The 18976-nt window shown below is 46.4% G+C and overlaps 1 protein-coding gene across 1 annotated transcript in view; it reads right to left on the bottom strand.

The window, feature by feature from the left end:
* Positions 1-6777, bottom strand: part of Palm2akap2 (PALM2 and AKAP2 fusion) — a 334047-nt gene extending 327270 nt beyond the window's left edge. The window contains exon 1 of the mRNA XM_026391105.2: positions 6501-6777. Within this exon, the coding sequence (XP_026246890.2) occupies positions 6501-6545 (45 nt within the window). The 5' untranslated portion in view covers positions 6546-6777. The remainder of the gene's footprint in view (positions 1-6500) is intronic.
* Between the last annotated feature and the right edge of the window lie 12199 nt (positions 6778-18976).

The following is an 18976-nucleotide window of genomic DNA, read 5'->3' as shown; positions in this document are numbered from 1 at the left end:
TCTGTTAATTTAGAAAACAGTCACCTACCTAGATGTGAGTATTCTGAGTTGGAGGCCAAACTCTCAAAGCCCTGGTGGAAACGCAGCCTGATTTTGCAACATTATGAAAGACCTAGGGGACGCTGGGAGGACTACTTTACCAGCATTGTTGTGAAATCCAAATGAGCCAATGCATATGGAAAGCATAATGTCAAGCTCAAAGCTCCACCTATGCATAAAGGTCACAAAACGTCCACCTGATGACCAACAGGAATTGCACTGTGACCACAAATCTTTTGAAAGTTTTTAAACTAATTGATATTGTGCTTTTTCTAAAAAAAAAAAAAAAAAAAAAAAAAGGAGATCCTACATTTTTAAAAAAATCAGATTTCTGGCTTCTCTTGAAAATGAGTTGATGTAGTAACATAGGACCCACGTCCTCGCACAGCATAAATTAACTGCCTCTTAACCATGAAGTAGCATCTGTTCTCCAAGACCTCACACTTTCCACTGTCTGTGTCCCTCATTGAAGTTGCATACTGCCCGCCCCCAGCCCTTTAAGTTTCCAGGTTCTGTCTATTGCAAACAATCCTCCATTATCTCAACTTTTATTGTTGTTGTTATTACTATCCCCATGCATTGAAAACTCTTAGTACTTATTCTGTTCACCTGAAATTTCCTTGTTTGGCTAAATACTGCAGAATTCACCTTTCTCCCTTTGTGTCCATTTTCCATTTAAAGACGCATGCATTAATAACTTTTTATTTCCCTATTATAAATAGAAAATTCTGTGAGTGCTTCCTGTAGACCGGCTCAGAGCATTTCCCATGAAATCCCTCAAAAAAACCTCACAACAATGTCCCTGAAGTAGACATTACCATTACACCCATTTTACCAATGAGGAAGCCAAGGGATAATGCCATCATACAGATGCTAATGAAAACACCAGAACTTGAGCCCAGTCTTTTTGACTCCAGAATCCATGTTCGTAACTACCCTGTCAGGTTGTGCAACACACTCACAGCCTTTGGGACCACAGTTTCTGTGCACCAATGCTCATTTGCTGTCTTAGCCAAGGTGATGCCACATAAAAACCAGCTCTTACTGCCAAGCAAGTTGATCAACATCCCCAAAAGGGATCAGTGATGAAACGTGAGCAGGGGTCTCAAAAGTGTTGCACAGACCCCATCAGAGTGTACTAGACTCTCTAGTGAGCTCTGGTTTTCCTTGAGATGCTGACGAATCATAACCCACAATTCCCGTGGCTTGGCTTTTGTAATAATAACTTTTTTTTTTTGTTTTAAATAACTGCTCTATTCCTCAGAGCACTTTCAAGTTTGCCAGAGAAACTGATCTTTGTCTCAAGAGACTAAAATGCTCAGAGGTATAAATAAGTGGCCAGAGATGTGTATGGCCCTTGACCATGTTTGTGTAAGGTTGCCTTGGCACTCCCAGACCCAGCAATGACCCTGCCAGGGCCCAAAGTGTCCCCTATCCACTTGGCAGTCCAGTTGACTCAGCCAGGGGGAACCTGATCATATGACAAGTACCAATATCCCCAGAAAACCATTTCTTAGGCCTTCACATGGAACTTAGAAATACAGTGACATCTATGTTTTTGAAATGGAAGTAGGTAACAGAGTAATGACTAGGATGGTAAATTTTCTAGTCCTTTGTCAGCAGTTCACCCATGCCACATGGGACAGGTATGGAGATGGTCCCCACACAATACACACTTGTTACTAGGGCTTGGTTGCAGCTCTCTAACCTCTCTGAGAAATCCCTGACTTGGGATGTTGGACTTAGTTATAGGTAAATGGTAGCAAGGATCTGTGCCCAGCCAATGCAGGCCAATCTCAATGGCATGGATCAAGCTGGTAGCCTCCTGGGTCCCTGTGTCCCCACTTCAAACTTGGAACCCAAGATATAATCACCCCAAGGTAAGAAGAGGCATGAAAAGATGAATCCAAGCAGAAGCCCACAAATATTTCTCTGAGAGTCCAGGGCACAGCCAACCTAAGTCAACCACCTACACCCAGGCCTGCTCAGGACAGAGCTCCGAACCTGGTGAGAGTTCACTCACTGCCCCCTTTTAGGTGAGAGTTTCAATGAAGGGAGCCACAAAAAGACTGATTCCACAGAGGGACATTCAGGCCCACCCCTCTCCTCCAGCCAGTGAACTTCAGGTCAGGAGTATCTGTGGCAAGTCCAGCCCAGGTCCAAGCACCCTACCAAGGCTGAATGTGTCACCAACAGAGGGAATCGGGAGTCAGGAGAGACTGGGACTTGCTATGCTTCCATCCCTCACTGTGTGAGTGTGGACATCTCTGGACACTCCACTGTACAGTGGAGAAAACGAGGCTTGCCCTATGCACCTCAGAGCAAAGGGTGCATGTGTGAGGCTTATGCAAACTGAGAAGCACCGTCCAAAAGCAAAAGTTCTTTTTTACTATTCTACTTGTGGGTTCTGAGTAAATGACCAAATTCCCTAAAGAAGAAGTATAGGTTAGATTTATATTTCATATTTCAGCACACATAAACACACCCATGTGGGTCCCTGGGGCTGGCCTGTGGCCTTGTCCTTGTGGTTTTTAGGTCTTTTACCCAAAAGGACCTCTGTATCATTTCACTATTTTCACTCATGCTCAAGAAAAATTATCTCTTCCTTGGATGTGTAGACATAACAACACCCTCCCCCGAAGTTGGCTTCCACAGAGACTCCACAGCTTCTTCCCCTAGAGAGTGTTACTCATTTGGTTGGTTTACACTGGGTGTTTCTGTGCAGTGAACCCAGGCTTGGAAGACTCTCAAAAAAGATGGAGCCTCCTGGTTTACCTCAGGTTCTGCCAATGCTACGGAAGCAGTCTGCTGCTGTCTCATGGGCTCTTACTGGGGCTGGGGAACCACCTGGATGGTGGGCTCACAGGAAAAGTGAGATGCTACTACCAAAAGTGGGTGGTTGTTCAGGGGAGTAGTCAAAATACAGGCTCCAGTGGCCTGCGGTGTGGGTTTGAACCCTGGATGGTACCTGCTTAATGCTGGGCCAGTTCTACAACCTGCTCATCCTTAGAAGAGCATAACAGAATCAGGCCCCCTTCAGCAGCCTGATCATAGGCTAAAGCAAGATACTATGTGATGAAAAGCATGCCAGCCCTGTCACTGAATTTGTGCCACTAGCTACTGACTCAACTTAGGTGCTTTGGGCTTTCCCTTTCAAATAAATAATCAAACAACAACAAATCAACCAATGCCTTCTAGTAATTGAGGAGGTTCTAACACTAGTTTTGTGTTATTTTGCCCAGTTTTCAGGATGTGCTCAAATGCTGCTTCTTTGGGAAGCATCCTTGAAGTTGGCTGGCACGTCCCACAAGTGTGCTCACGGGCTCACAGATGTGTAAGGTACAGCAACTGTTTGTGCACTTTTCTTTTATCTCCATGAGTTGCTCAACAAGTGTCGGTTAAAAAATAAAGAACTTCACTCAGTGCCTTGCTGAATGTTTGAGGTTCAACAAATGGCAATTATTCTTATTCCCTGGAATCACCATTCATGTTTGTTCGGTGGCAGAGACGTTCTGTATGTTATAAATTTAGAGCTCTTGGAGTGTGCCAAGAGATGAAAGGAGCATACAGGGTGGGAGTGGAGACAGTCGTCAGATGAGCTTGCTTGTCTTTTGAAGGAAATAAGACAAAAGCCGTCTTCTCTCATCGATTGTCTCTGGACTCAGATGGAAGGTTCAGTTAAGGTTCTGTAGTTTCTAAGTGTTTAATTCCCTTTGCGGGGGGAATCCCACACACAATCATGTAACATACACCTCAGGACACAGGACACCTCGGCTTTTCAAAAACCAAGTGTTCAAAAAAGGGTGAAATCTTCCCTCTTATGGCTGAAATTTGGGGACACATCTTCTCAGTGTTGCCAGTCCCCTCCCAGGGGGACAACTGTTGCAAATGGTCATCAGCAGCCCATGGAGCATTCTCTGGTGCAGCCACTGGGTCCACAGTTAAAGCAGCCTGTCACCCAGGAGGAGGCCCTCAGTAAATACCTGCTGAATGAATAGGTGAATGAACTCTCACGTCCTAAGCGCCACCCCTTGCCTGAAGCACTTAGAGAAAGTGATGCTGGGAATTCCCTGGCCTTCACTTAGAATTGAAGACAAGAAGGAAAAAAAAAAAAAAAAGGACGTCCCTGGTTTTCCCACTTCAGGGTTATTGCTCCTAAACTTTCAGGACCAGGCAGCAGAAAAGACAGGAACCGAGCACTGTGCCTCAGTCAGCATCAAGTCATGGCAGCTGCATGCCAGGTGCTTCACCTGCCTCTTCATGGCCCTTAAGCCAGCCCAGGAGGCAAAACCCATGGCCCGTGTCATAGAACTGAGGCCTAGACTCAGGACTGCCCAAGACCCAGAAGCAGGTGAAGATGTGAGGAACTCATTCTTCTCTTCCCTCTTATGTCCTCAGAGACTTCAGGCCCGCTAGGCTCTGGGAGAGACTTATGAGCTCCTCGGGGTCTCCTGAGAACTCTAGGAAAATGGCAGAGAGAGGCAGGGTTCGCCCAATCTGGAAAGTGTGCTCTAGGCCAAAGTGTGGCATAAAACCATCTACTCATGTAACCACAGGTCCCCCCAGACCCTTCTGTCTCTTAATCCCCCCCCCCCCCCACAATGATGTCACTGTTAGAAAATCTTTACGGACCACATTCCTGTTCACCGATGTTGACCCACTCACGAGAATCATCAACAGCTCCACAGGTCCTCAGGACCAACTCAATCCCCCCACTGAATAGGCACGAGTGGGTATTTATCTTCTCACACACTCAAGAGATTTCTAAAAGATGGCCTAGATCTTTCTTGAAAATCTGCTTGGCCTCTGCTGGGATTCTTCAACTCCACTTGAAAGGGGGTGGCCCCAGAATGAGCTGCTGCTGGCTCTGTGTTTAGAAAGTAAGTCCTTTCATGGGGTTCAGCTGTCCCTCAGGCATCCGGGGAAGCTGCCCATGCAAAGGCAGAAAATGTGACAACTGTTGCAAATGGTCAACAGCAGCCCATGGGAGCGACTGAGCATTCTCTGGAGCAGCCACTTGGTCAACAGTTAAAGCAGCCTATTATCCAGTTTATACAAAACACCCACCAGCTCCATGGCACCAATAGCTGAATATCTCCATTCTTATCAAGTTCATGACAAACTGCCACACTGCTTTGCCAATAACTGTAGAAACCATGAACAATTTCATTAACCATCCAAATCCACATGCAAGGGGGAAAGGGAGAGAAAAGACAGTCTTCCCCAGCTCTGAGGACCACAACAGCCTCACAGGCAAACCATAGCATTTCAGCATTGCTGACAGCTCTCACCCTCCAGGGAGAAAGTCCCCAGAACCCTTCAGATTCGAAGAGTTTGAGAAAGGAGGTCTCAGAGCCACCAAGACCACATCAAATGCTTCTTAAAAAAAAAAAAAATTAAAAAGTTGGGCCTTTGTGCATTAGAAGAATCTGCCCAAAGGCTTTTGAAAATACTTTCATGTACTTCACTTCCAAAACATTACTCAGTATTTCTCCAACAAATTTATAAGTGTTTCCAGGGAACTCCTAGACTAGGAAAAAAAAAAAAAAAGGAAAGAAAAGGACTTAGGTATAAGAATATCTGGAGAGTCTTCTATGTTAACAGACCTCTCTTTTAATTGTTCTTATTTCAAATAACAGCCATAATCATTCCCTCATCCACAAAGGAAATATATAATCCAGCTGTGGTGGCTCCAGTAAAAATACCACATCTGTGGATCATTGGCAACACTCTGGCAAGACTGCTCAAATCTAGGCAGTCTCAGTGAGTTATTTTTTGTACCCAAGATGCACATGAGTGCACTTTTCTGAAAGTGCATATGAACTTTGCCAAACCCGGTTGCTCTTTTGCATGCCGAAAGGAGGTCTGCAGATAATCCACACCCCACAGAGAAGAGGCTCCCTTGGAATATTATTCTCAGGATCCAGCAGTTGTTAGAAGTCCTCAGACCCCTCTAGGATGGTAGCTTGGGCCAGGGCCTTGTCAATATCAAATTGAGAAGGGGAGAGTAACACTCCTGGTTTCTGGGAGGAGGTTCACCGCGTGGCTGGCTGACCCAGTAGCTGGCTCCTGGTTTTCCACTTAACAGGCCAACAGCTTCCGCAGAGGAAGGCAGCCACGGTTCAGGTCGTCCTTCTCTCCCTTTTCCAGCATACGAAGCCAGTGAATTCCTGAGCACTGGGTGCTAATATTCCAGGAGTCGCCCCCAAGCCTGAGTAGTCTGTCCCCACAGCCCAGCGTCAAGAATCTTATTTCTAAGCCAATCTTTCACGTTCAAATCCCCAGTCCTAAATGCGCCCTGGGGGGGTTAGGAAAAGACAACGTCGCTGAGGGTTGACAGACTTTACCCGGGAACATATGGCCCGAGGCTTCCACGCTGGCATGCCGCTCACCCCAAAACCCTCGGGGTCCCCGTCCACCCCAGACAATAGAGCAAGAAAATAAAATGAAAGTGGACTTACTGCTATGGCTTGCAGCCTCTCCTTGTGCAATTCCGCCTCTGCCATCCTGGAGAAGGGCACCCAGGCAGGAGAAAGAGGAAAGAAAAACAAAACACACGCTGTAGTCACCCAAGGAAATTGACGTGCACCCCGGGGGGCTTAGCTAGAACCCAGGAGAGCCCAGGCAGCGGGGTCGCTTGGGGGCAGCGGGCAGAGCTGTGCGCACGGCTGGCTCTCGGGTTCAGCCCCTGGTCCCCGCCCGCGCGGCCGCCTGGCTGCGCCCCAGCGCCGCCGCTAACTGCATCTCACGGTCGCCGCCGGCAGCGCCAGCCGGGGACGTGGGCTGCGGGCAGCCGCCGGGAGGGCGCGCTCGCCCCGCGCTCGTCCTCCGCCCTGACGTCTCGGCGCCTCGCTCCGCCCCTGGAGTGTGGGGGACCCGTGGCCGCGGCCCGGGAGGCTCCAGGCAGGCAGCAGAAGCCGGGACAGCCGCCGCGGAGGGTCCCTAGGACGCGAATAGGCGACGCGCGCGAGATTGGGCACCTGGGACGCGCCGCTCCACCAACCTCCAGGGCGCACGGCTCGCGACTCAGTGGATACGCGCGCGCTGGGGCCGCAGCCCACCAAGGTGGCGCCTCCGCTGAGCAGACGCCAGTGGAAGGCACTCTGGCAGAATGCGGGGCCCCAGCACGTGCCCTTACGTGCGGGCTGCGGCCGCCGAGTATTCTGGGCGCCTTCTAGCTCACGCCAGATGCTTGGGCTCCTTGCTGGGAAGTATCCAACGGGGAAGAGCTGCCTCGCCCACATGCTGTAGATGGCAGGGTCCTCAAGCATCTAGTCAGCTGAGGGCAGGGTATATCTACAAATGGGCCAGTTACCCTTCTGGTGAGGTCAAATGTGGCTTAAGCAGTTCCTGGATTGCTGGCTAGGCTGGGTTGGGCAGTTTGAAAGCTGTGAAAGCTTGGGCAACTCAGTTAACCACTCTGAACCTCAGTTTTCTCATCTGGAAAAAACATGGAGGATCCCAGAGTTACCTCAAAGAAGTATCCTTACAAAGGATATTATCAAGTATATTGTAAAAGGCGTTACAGAAATCTGCTTTTATTATTATCCTGTGACATTCTGTATTGGTAACTTTGAAGGTCTTCTGTACTAAAGTGAGTCTTTTGTGACATTTCCTGGGGTGATTATGGGGGATGGATAAGACTTGATCCATAAAAGAAATAAATGCAGGCCTGGGGCTGTAGCTCAGTGGTAAAGCACTTGCCTTGCTCGTGTGAGGCATTGGGTTCAATCCTCAGCACCACCTAAAAATAAATAAATAAAGATATTGTGTCTATTTACAACTAAAAAAAAAAAAAACTAAAAAGAAAGAAAGAAATGCTGAAAGCAAACAAAATTCCTCTCAACAATCAGTAAGGACTTGCTAGAATCCCCAACATTCATTAGAAAAATTTCCCCTATAGAATGAAATAAATACTGTGAAGAAGGAAGAAGAAAAAAAAACCAACATGGCCTCTTTGGATCCATATGATTCTATAAGTGCAGCAGTTAAGAAAGCATTTTAGGAGATATGCACATGAAATTTGCCCAAAAATCATCTGTTTTCTGGGCAAATTCTTTCCATTTCAAATGAATTGCCCTTTCAACTTTCAGAGATTTTTAACTGTCACTTGATGAGCAATCAACGGGAGATCTGAGGATGAAAGCCCTCACCTAAGCATTTTAAATGAGGGATTGTTTTCTCTTCTGCATAAAGTGTGTTGGTGGAGCTGTTTGTGTCATAAATCTAAGCTAATGCCAAAGTGTGACATCCCCACTCTGCTCCAATGTATCAGGAACTTGTACTTTCTGGCTAAGACCCATCACTTTCTTCAAATGTTGCATTTTCTCTTTGTTTCCAGCCCGAGCCCTTGCAGGACAAGTTATTTGTGGCAGGGAGTTCCTCACAAATAAACAAAGCTGTTATTTCAGGAGAATGTATAACAAACAAAAGCAGAGAATACCAAGATGCAGAAGTGAGGCCACTCTGAGGCTGGAACCTCAGCCAGGGTCATAGATGTGGGATTCAAACTCTGAGCAGAACTCCCAGAGCCTATGTTCTCAGCCATTAAACACCAGGGTCGCCAGTGACAGGGAGGTGTGGCAGGCCCCAGGAAGAAACAAACAAGAAATGGTCCTTTCCCCCTCAGCTCTATAGGCATCAAAAAGAATGATGGAGCACATGATGTGAATGTACTTAATATTGCTAAACTGGGCACTTAAAAATGGAGAAAGTAGTAAATTTTATATCATGTATATTTAGCCTCAATAAATTTTTAAAAGATGTGATGGAAAGGGAGATGGGAAGGAAAAGGGTCTGGGCCCCCTTTAGTTGTGATCTGTTGGAAAGATCTGGACTTCAAAATAGAAGAACCAGGCTTGGGCCATGTATCTAAGTGCCACTCACTTCACAATTATAGCTGAAGAAATGAGAATGGGCAGGATGAGAAAACAGAGAAGAAGAGCACAAAGTCCAGCAAAGGAGATTGATAAAGGATCACCTGAGAAGCAGGAGGAAAAATCAGGAGGGATTTGCACCAAAAGCCACAGCAGGAGGACAGGGGATTTCAACAGAGTCACATGCATCTAAGAGGCCAAGGAGGGTGCAGACTAAGAGGAACCCACTGGCTCCAGAAATCAGGAAGCCAGGGTGACATTGGAGAGCCGCGGGTCCAGAGGGTAGGCCTGGAAACACTTAGGAGAGAAGGGCAAGAAGAGAGAGTACGGACTCCTCCTTTCAGATCTTTGTGAAAGATGAAGATGGCGATAGGAAGGTAGTCTTTGGGAAGCAGAGCTAGCTGAAGGATTTCAGGTCAAGCTAGAGACTAAAGTGATATCGGGTGCCGTCAAAAGGTATTAGATAACACAGAAGTAAGGCCAAAACTAGTCAAAAGGGAAAACAAGCGTTAGGTAAAGTCTTGGATTAGACCAGATTAGGCATCTGGGTTAGCATCTCGGGCTGTTTAGCCTTGGAAAGGAAGAAGAATGAAGCAGGGCACAGGGATGGAATGGGTAAAGACAAGAATTTCCAGCTGAAGTCTCAGGAGAGAGCCATTGCGTGGATTTATATCTGTTGCCTTGGTTTTCCCAGTGTTCCAGTAGGATGGCTTTTCCCTTGGTTGACTTTGAAGGAAAGGTCATTGGTTGAGACTGATCATGGTCAGGCTGGGCCTTCAGAAAATAGACATGGCTTATAAAGGAGCTGGGAGAAATGGGGAGAATTAAAACATGGTCCCTAACCAGAAGTCTGTGTTAGACTTTCTTGAATACATGCACAGAATTAAATTCCACGGGGTACAGTGAGGGTTAGAGGATGGCTTTGGAATCATTGTACTTATGGAATTTACTAGGAATAGACCAAAGATTTGTGATGGTGGGTACTTCCTTGGTGATTTCAAAGTGTCTGAGACCCATGATAAGCAACAGTTGTGTTTATTCAGCATTGAGCTGGTCGCTGCAGGTGTGACAAGAAGTCAAAGAAGAGAGGAAAATGCAGGATGCTGGGTGCCATGTTCTGGGCCAGTTAGGAAGTGTAGCAAATGCAGATCTTTTTTTTGGCTTCCCACCTTGTGAACCCCTCCCCACCTCTGGGGAGTTCTCACATTACAAGCCATAGTGAGAGACAGAGCCACACCCAATATCATAAAAGCTGGGAAATGCCAAGGACTCATTTTCCCGGTGCCCCTGGAGGGTATGGCATGGTGTGCACCTTGGGCTCGGTCAGGCACAAGAGCTAGCAAGAAACTGGAAGACAGTATTTTAGAGGATTCTTTCTGTAAATACACTATACTATCCCAGGAGGATGGCTTTTCCCCTTGGTTGACTTTGCAATGTCACTTGATTTCAGGCTGGTGGCTTACCTTTGGTCTTGCCCATTGCCCAAGCCTCCTCCTTCAGACTTCCCCTCTATTCTGTGAGCTACAGAGCACAGCATGAGTCATTCCTTTTCTGCTACTACCAACTAGAATCCATTTCTGTTGCTTGTGATTAAGAACCCTAGATGAAACCAGAAGACCTACAAAAAGAGTGGCCAAGGCTTAGCCAAGGGGTAGAGGGAAAATATTTCCTCTTCCAACCTTTCTCCCTTCAAATCTCTAAATTTTAACATTGTAAAATCATTGAATCCATTACAAACACAGACATTTATACCTCACATTTTGCCATTTCTTTAATAAACTTATTTTGTAGCTAGTCCATACTAGACGTTAGGCTATGGACTGGTATTCCGAAGGAGTCAGTCTAGTCTCACCACTATATTGGTTACCATCTGCCCTCCAAACATTAAAATCTGGAATGATACACGACCATGGTGAATAATGTGTGTCACAAATCACTAGTTCTTGCAGGGATATTAAATTGTGTTGCATGTAAGCACCATTCAAGCAGTTTAATGGTTTTTCTGATGGATGCTATGTTGTAAAGCATTATATGGAGAGAATACAGAATGGTAGATATGCAAAATAAATGTTTCATTAATAAAAATTTCAGAATCTATTTTAGGACATGAGCCCTTTGGGAACCACAAAATGATCAGAATTTATTCCCTTGTGGGAGAAACAGGAGCTCAGCAAACCAAGAGGAAAATGACTCACCAAGCCCTTTTACAGGAGTAAAATTTAATGTAATATGGAATGGTAGGTAAGAGTGTGAAGCTTTTCTTTGAAAAAAAGTGATTTTTGAAAGGAATGCCAGAGTCCCCCAAAATGTTTTTATCAGCTATCTTTTGCATTGAATTGTTTGATAATATACAGTCTACAAAGGAGAACCGTGCCTGGGGTCTTCTTGGCTCACGTGGTTACTAGATCTTTGGAGAAGTTGATGGGATTTCAAGTATGTGCTGTTTTTCTCTATGGGATTCCAATAACACATCCATATAGGGAGTCCCCGTGGAGCAAGGAGATAGAGAAAGGAGTTAGAAAGTAGAATACCAGCATGGGAAATAAATTAGTCTGTATGTTGCTTTAGGTACATGTTGACTAAGGTCTCTACATAGTGATTCAAAATGAGCGATTGGAAATCTGGCTAGAAATGAACATTAGCATTTCAGTAGGTTAACTTTCCCCTTGGTTGCTGTCTCAATCTCACTTGATTGATGTGAGTTGCAGGAGGGATCACGGTGGTGGAAGAGAATGTTCAAGCGTCGCAGCTGGATTTTTCGAGATTTACTTTTGTGGTGATGCCCTGGACAAATCACACGATAGATCAGAACTGCAGTTCCCTCAGTTATAAACAGAAATAAAAAAACGTGATGTCCAGTCTCACTGGGTTGTTATATCAGGGGCTCCTGGGGACAATACTATGTTAGTTGAATGTTGGTTCAGAATAATTTTGTTCATGATAAAAGTTTTGAAAAGTGGAATCAGGACCGAGAGGTGGTTGTGACACAGAAATGACATGAATTCTGAAGACAGATTAAAATCTCGGCCCCCTGAGAGGATATTATGAGAACAAGGAAAACAGATGCAAAGTGCTTGTGATTGGCCACAGCGGATTCGAATTACTTGAGGCAATTGTTGCTTCATTATAAGTGCCATAGACCAAATTAAGTAAATGACTTGATTTATCCACCCTTTGATGTAGTCTTTTTTTTTTTTTAAAGTAGTGAGCTGTTAATATTCTTAAAATGCCCCCTATTAGTAGGTATTTCTTTCTTCTTTTCTTTCTTTTTTGGTACAAGGGATTGAATTCAGGGGCACTCGACCACTGAGCCACATCCCCAGCCCTATTTTGCATTTTATTTAGAGACAGAGTCTTACTGAGTTGCTTAGCCCCTCGCCTTGCTGAGGCTGGCTTTGAACTCAGATCCTCCTACCGCAGCCTCCTGAGCTGGAGCCGCTGGGATTGCAGATGTGCACCACCATGCCCAGCATTGCAGGTGTGCACCACCATGCCCAGCATTGCAGGTATTTCTATTGTGTTGTTTCTTGTGGGGGTTTTTGCATCTTTTTAAGGGAAGGATTCTACTCTGTGTCACTTATTATCTAAAAATCTCTTGACCAGACTCTCGTTTTCATGATTCACAGACACCTACAATCTTATCTTATGGAGGAGAACAATTTAATAATTATAATTTCTTAAGAGGAGACAGATAAGTCCTGGCAGATGGAAAGAAAAACTTAACCTTTGAGCATCAGGAAAAGCATTACTTGCCTAGTTATTGAAAGTGCTCTGTGGTAGAGTTGATTCTAGGCTCGTGCACGGAATCAGCTACAAACCAGAAAAGTCTTTGGGAAGGCTAGGTTCCACCCCAGCCTGGTGATCTGATGCCAGTAGACACGATTGGGTCACTGGCTTCGCGGAGAGCTTACGGGCCGTTCTAGTTTGCCTTAGTACAATGACCACGATGTGCCCCGTCAGCGTGGAATCCCTTTCTGTAGTGTGGCCGTCGACACTTTCATTGTTCGCCAGGACTCTATAATGCCAGGCACATTCTGCCAGTCAGCACTGCTGACAAGAGGGAGATTTCCTGTGGGGCTGGCAGTGGTGCGATGGTGGCCTATCAACTAAATCCCGTCCACCCTGCTGGCTGAGGAATGAATAAAGAGATGGGGAAAGCCGAGCTTCTGCTCCCGCCAATGGATACCATGCCCTCCTGATGCCCTTTGAAATCCAGTGCTCTGGACCTCATATGCTCACCCCCTGCCGACCCTCCATATCCTGGCACAGCCAAGTCTGTTTTGCTAAGAGGTGACAGCCGGCCAGTCTCAAAATTTGCTCCTTCCTCAAGTGTAACCCCCACCCCTACTTCAGCTGGGGCTTTCCAGACAAGTTGCCTTTCCCCAAAGTAGCTCAAGGTCCAATAAAAAGAACACAAGACAAAAGGCTCAATTCTAGGTCCTAATTCTAACTCTGCCACTTGCTGTGTAACCTCAGAGAAGTCATTTTACTGCTCTGAGCTGAACTTTCTTATTTGTGACTCAGAGATAGGTTTTTCTGTGTGGAATAGAGTTTGCTAGCTACCCCAACAGGATTCTTGTTAGAAATAAAGGAGCTCAGGAATGAGAGTGTTTTAATAAATAAGTGTTCTGATTATAAAAGGCTATCATGAAAGACAAGGCTTTAAAGTTAGGGACTTAGGGATATGAGGAGTGGACAAGGGGGGCATGTTTGCGGGACTCCACGGGCTCAGCCCACCAGGAGAAAATCCTGTGCCATGTGTATAAGACAAAAGGTGCTTCTGACTTACAGATGGGTTTCTAAGAGAATCAAACCAGCAAACAAAAATGACCAGAGCCCCCAAGGGCTTTCCTTGACGCCTTGATTTTCCTTAGTCCCCCAAGGATTTCTACTTCAACGGTTCTAAAGACAAACAGCCTCCTCACATTGTGATCTACATGTTTAATTAGATTTAGTCGATGCTGAAAAGGGAAGAGCCATCCAAGGATGAGAAGAGAGAAGGAGAGAAGAGCAAAAGACAAGGAAATGGGAAGGCTTGGATCTTTTTTGGGTCAGCTGTGTGTGTGCCAAACCTATATTTGAAGACTGTTTGGTCTGTGTTTGCTTCCATGTGTGCTTTCTGCATTCATTCAGAGCTAAATTTATCCCAGCAGAGGGGAAGGCGTAGTTGAGGAGGTGGGACAACAGTAGACGCTTAGGCAGGAAGCCAGGAGCTCGGTGGGGCTCCCCGGAAGGCGTGGGAGCCCACAGGGAAGGTAGCCAGTCTGGAGGCTCCAAGCAGGGATCCTGCGCTGGCCCCACGTGGAAGGATGCTCTCACCCAGCTGCGTGTGTACCCTTCTTTCTGGGAAGGGTGTGAGCAGGCGCTCTTTCAGAGCTCTGGATGTGAGGAAGCAGTTCCCCGACTCCCCTGAGCTCCCAGGTCTGGCCCAAGCCTTCGGGAAATGGAGACTCAGCAGCTCATCAGCTCCCTGGTGACAGCAGTGTCTGTCGCCATGGAGAGAAGAGCGGCTGGGAGGGCCACTGCTGGTACAGAATTGAGCTGGCTTCCTATTGGGGTGTCGCAGCCATCGTGTCTCTGTTGGGGCAGCTCCTAGGGGTGGGGCGGAGGAGAGGGCGGTGGCCGCGTTCCACTCTTCTGGTGGGATTAAGTGCTGTGTACCCACAGCTGGATGGAGGGTGGTTGGTGGTGCCGGTGCTGGCACTCATGCGCCTTCTCTTGGTCTTTCAGGGTCTCCCTTCCTCCCCTAGAGCTACTGCTTCTCCCTCTCACCCACCCTAAAGCCAATCCTGTTATGTTATCTTTGCAAATGGAAAGTCATGGCAACTGATGCAGCTTCTCCTGTGACCAAAGAATTCTCTGAAGGAGTTGAAGACCTCCTTATGGAACAGGCAGTTGATTTCTATCTGGGACTCAGTCCCCATCAGCTGCATGAAATTCCTGTTCCTCTGTTAGGATGGGGGAGGGGTCCTAGGGTTGTGGGATGGCTCTCCTTTGTTTCAGGCTCGGCTAAGTTGCCTCAGCATCTTGCTAGAGCTTTACTCTATAATTGGCCTCCAGCACCCTCTACTCCTCCCTAGAGAACTTGACACCTTCTTCATCTGTTTGTCCCACTCCAAATTTGGTGATTTCTCATACCATGAGCTATGCCTGGAATGCAGCCTCCCCCTCCCTCTGGAACTTTCCAAGTCTCCTCTTGTTAACTTCACAGAGTTCCAGAAATCCCACCCCCTCGGGGTAGGCCTGTCTCCCCAGGGAAGGAAAAGTGGTTGTCCCTCTCAATTCCTAGAGTCCTGTGTGACTTGCAAATTGATTGCTTGGCTTGTCATTCTCTCAGTTAACTCAAAAAAGCAGAAAGCCATGGCCTTGAAGGAGGGCTCCCTGTCCCTCTGATGGCTGCTTGTATGTGATGAAGCTCCGCAGGCTGGGAGGAAGCACGGCCGGCCGGCCAGGACAAACCTGACCACACGTCCCATTTCCACCCACTCCATGACCCTGAGCAATTCAGGTGGCTTCTCTTAGTTTCAGTTACTGTCTCTGTAAATGGAAAGGATAATTGTATCCATTTCATAAAATTTTTGTGACAATTGAGGCACTGTACCCAAAGCTCCTGGCATATGGCAGGTGCTCAACAAATTCTATTTCATAATTATGCACATAATATTATTTGTTGATCGATATCTGTGTCACTCTGGATAGGTATCCATGTAGGTGTGCCAATGTTCCAGAGGAAGCTCCTGAGTGGCAAGTTTGGTCCAGCACTAGGGATGCCCCCATGTCCCCAACGTGGCCCTCCAGCCTAGACCAGCATTGCTCATGACTGCTCATGACTCCTGCTAACCTGCTCATCGCCTCTCACCTTCAGAGGCTGCAATCCAAGGTCTTTTGATGCTGTGCAAACCGTTTTTGTAATGTGTAGGCTATGCCAAATCCTGCATTCATCAGGAAAGACTGAAAAAGTCAAAAGTTCAAAGTGTTCTGCTGTGTGGATTTTTGCTACCATCCAAGAACAGTGATTCTGAGCTCTGGGGAGAAGGTAGGTTACAAAATCCTTTTGAAAATCTGATAAAATGATGGACTCCTTTCCACAGCCAATACACATGTGTATAGCATTCTGTATATAATTTGGGGGGTTTCAGGAATTCCTTGAAGTCTTCCAAGAGTACTGTTAGAAGACCCATGAATCTTTGGTTAAAAAAATAAAAGTCTGTGTTCTGGAACTTAGAGCATCAGAAAAACGGAGTGACAAGAGACAGGATTGATCTCCATGAGCTAGGAAGCTCACCTTGGTTGTTAATGCAAGAATGACAGAATTGTGAGAAACTCCTGCAGCCCCAGATCTAGCCAGCCAATGACTGTTTGAGATTCCCATTCATCCTCTGCACTCCAAGAGCTTCCCTTCCCTAGTTCCCACGCCCAGCTGCTGGCAGAGCAAAGAGGCCAGCACCAACGAATCCTTCCCTGGCTTAAGCTACCTCCACTGTCTTCCCCCCAACTAGGGCTTCCTGTGTCTCAGTGTCTACACACCCTTTAGTCCTTGAGGGTGACTTTTCTCAGTCTCCCCCACCTTGCATCTATATCCAGTAGGTGTCCTTCCAATTCATCCTTGCCTCCCAGGGTGAGCTTGAAATTGTTTCTATTCCAGGTAGCAACAAAAGCAAAACCAATTATTCCGACCCTGTACTTGAAACATTTAAAACAAATAATCCCAGCACAGTGTTGAAACAGACTCATCAGCTAGATTCATCCACATCACCCTCAAACAGCATCGGGTCCTGCCTCATTAGGCACCACTACAAATATCCTCCAACACCCCAGACCCTCTTTCCAAAGGCCTGTCCAGCTTCGTCCCCGACTGCTGTTGGCAGAAGTCATTTTACTTCCAGTTGGGAACTTCGAGCCAGAATCTGAGCTGGATCCAAAACCATTGAATTCTGTAGCTTCCAAGGAAAACAATCTGTCGCTGAATTAAAAATGCTCTTAGGTTGGTTCAAGCCAAAACAAATGGAGCAGGCATGTCATTAATGAGGGGGCCAGGGAGCTAGGGGCCTGAGCACTTCCATCGTGGTGACCCAATGAGGCAAGCGACAATTGAGAATCTGGTTTCAGCGCCCCTGCCCCCCACAGCACCCACGGACTTCAGAGCGGTCTCAAGATTTCACACTTGCCTTCTGAGCAAATAAAATCCTAAATCTGATCATCTCTATTTAAAAAAAAAACACCGTAAGAGCCCTAGCCCACAGAGAAAACATTGATTTGGTAGGAATATCACCACTGATGAGTGGAGAAAATATTACACATTTGCTATTTTATATTAATAAGGAGTACAAAACTAGTATTCCCATGAGTTATGATATGAAAGAGAAAAACCGGCTCAAGTAAAAGTCTGAAAGTTTGCCAGTGTCTTCCCGAATGAAGTTTTGAAGTGTGGATCAGAGATAATAGTTTGAATTTAAGTATGAATGTTTTGTAATTTAATAAGCAGATGGTGTTTTCTAGGGTCCCTGAATCCATTCTAAGTTCTTCATAAGCACGTTAGGTAAACTTGGTAACAGCCCTATGAGGGTGACAGTATTATTACTTTCACATTACAGAGAAGGAAACTGAGGCACAGAGAACCTCTAGTCACAGAGTTTCTAAGTGTTCGGTACAATGGCAACTGATGAGAACTTGTTTGAAGGATGGGCCTTTGTGAAACTATTTAAATACAGAGAGCATTAAGAAATATCGTAAAAAAAAATGCACCTAGAAAAGGTAAAAGTGATTCCTTTCCCTTTGAAGTACTTAGAATATGATCTTTTCTAAGGGATGAGGGCTCAGATAACAACCACAAAAAGGACAGTCAACTGAGCCAACTTCTTCCTTAATGCCTTCCTTCATTTCTCGTCTTCCTTCCTCCTTCCCTCCTCTGTTCCCCCTTTTTCCTCCCAACCTTGCCCCCTCCTTCCTCCTTTCCTTCCCTCTCCCATTCTGGCACACGCTTTGGGCTCATGCTTTGAAAGAAGCATTGTCTCTTGTGCTGGAGATGAGCCATCATTTTGCACTTAAGACAGAGAGAGACAACTAAAAATAGGGAGATCTCCACAATAACTGCAGAAACCTTCTACAGAAAACCAAGCCCACTAAGAAGCGGTGTGGGGTGCTGGGTTGGGTATGGAAGGAGGAAATGACGTTCCGCCAGAGACTTGAATGGAGTGAGCCACAGAGTTATGCAAATATCCAGGGAAGTTTTCCAGGCTAAGAGGCCAGACTTTGGTTACACATCCACATTTTTACATAATGCCATATTAGTAACCGTTGTATTCTGCTACCTTTCCTATCCTCTACTATGATTCTGCCATCTGTATTTGGGGTAAAAATGGGAGTTCATAACCCACTTGAATCTAATGTATGAAATATGATATGTCAAGAGCTTTGTAATGTTTTGAACAACCAATAAAAAAAAAAAAAAAAGAGGCCAGACTTTGGGATGTGACTGTGCTCAGCTTAGTGTGAGCAGCAAGCAGACCAGTGTGGCAGGCGCAGAGGGAACAAGGAGAAGGCCGGGGAGAAGCTGGACCACACAGAGGCCTTGGGAGGGTGAGCCTTGGCCAAGCGAGCTGTGAAGGGATGTATTTTCAACCTGAAAAGCCACCTGGCTGACAGGGATGAGGAAGGGAAGAAGGTGTGATCGGGGACACCTGCTGAAGGATCCTTCAGGATTCATGTGCCACCCCTGGACTTCTATGGTAGTGGTAGACAGAAAAATGGCCCCGCAGATGCTCACCCTGGAACCTGATTGTTACCTTCCATGGTAAAAGGGACTTCCAGGGAGGAGTGTCACAGTGGGCACAGGCCAGGTGTGTGCCAATGGAATGAGCAGGCAGACAGACCCTCCATGGTGGTTGGAGGAGAGGAACCAAAGTCCACTGAGGAAGCCACAGAATCAGAGAGGGGTTCACACCGCAGCTCCGAGATGGAGCAGAAACTCATGACGTCATTTCTCTCACATGGGTTCCCTCCAACAGAAAATGGAGAGAATAGTGTTGTCTTTAAGAGCATTTGGGGGATAGAAGGGGGTA

The sequence above is a fragment of the Urocitellus parryii genome, chromosome 4 (assembly GCF_045843805.1).
Source record: "Urocitellus parryii isolate mUroPar1 chromosome 4, mUroPar1.hap1, whole genome shotgun sequence".
Classification (NCBI taxonomy): domain Eukaryota; kingdom Metazoa; phylum Chordata; class Mammalia; order Rodentia; family Sciuridae; genus Urocitellus; species Urocitellus parryii.
Note: the sequence above shows the minus strand (reverse complement) of the source record. Positions and strands in the feature narration are given on the sequence as shown.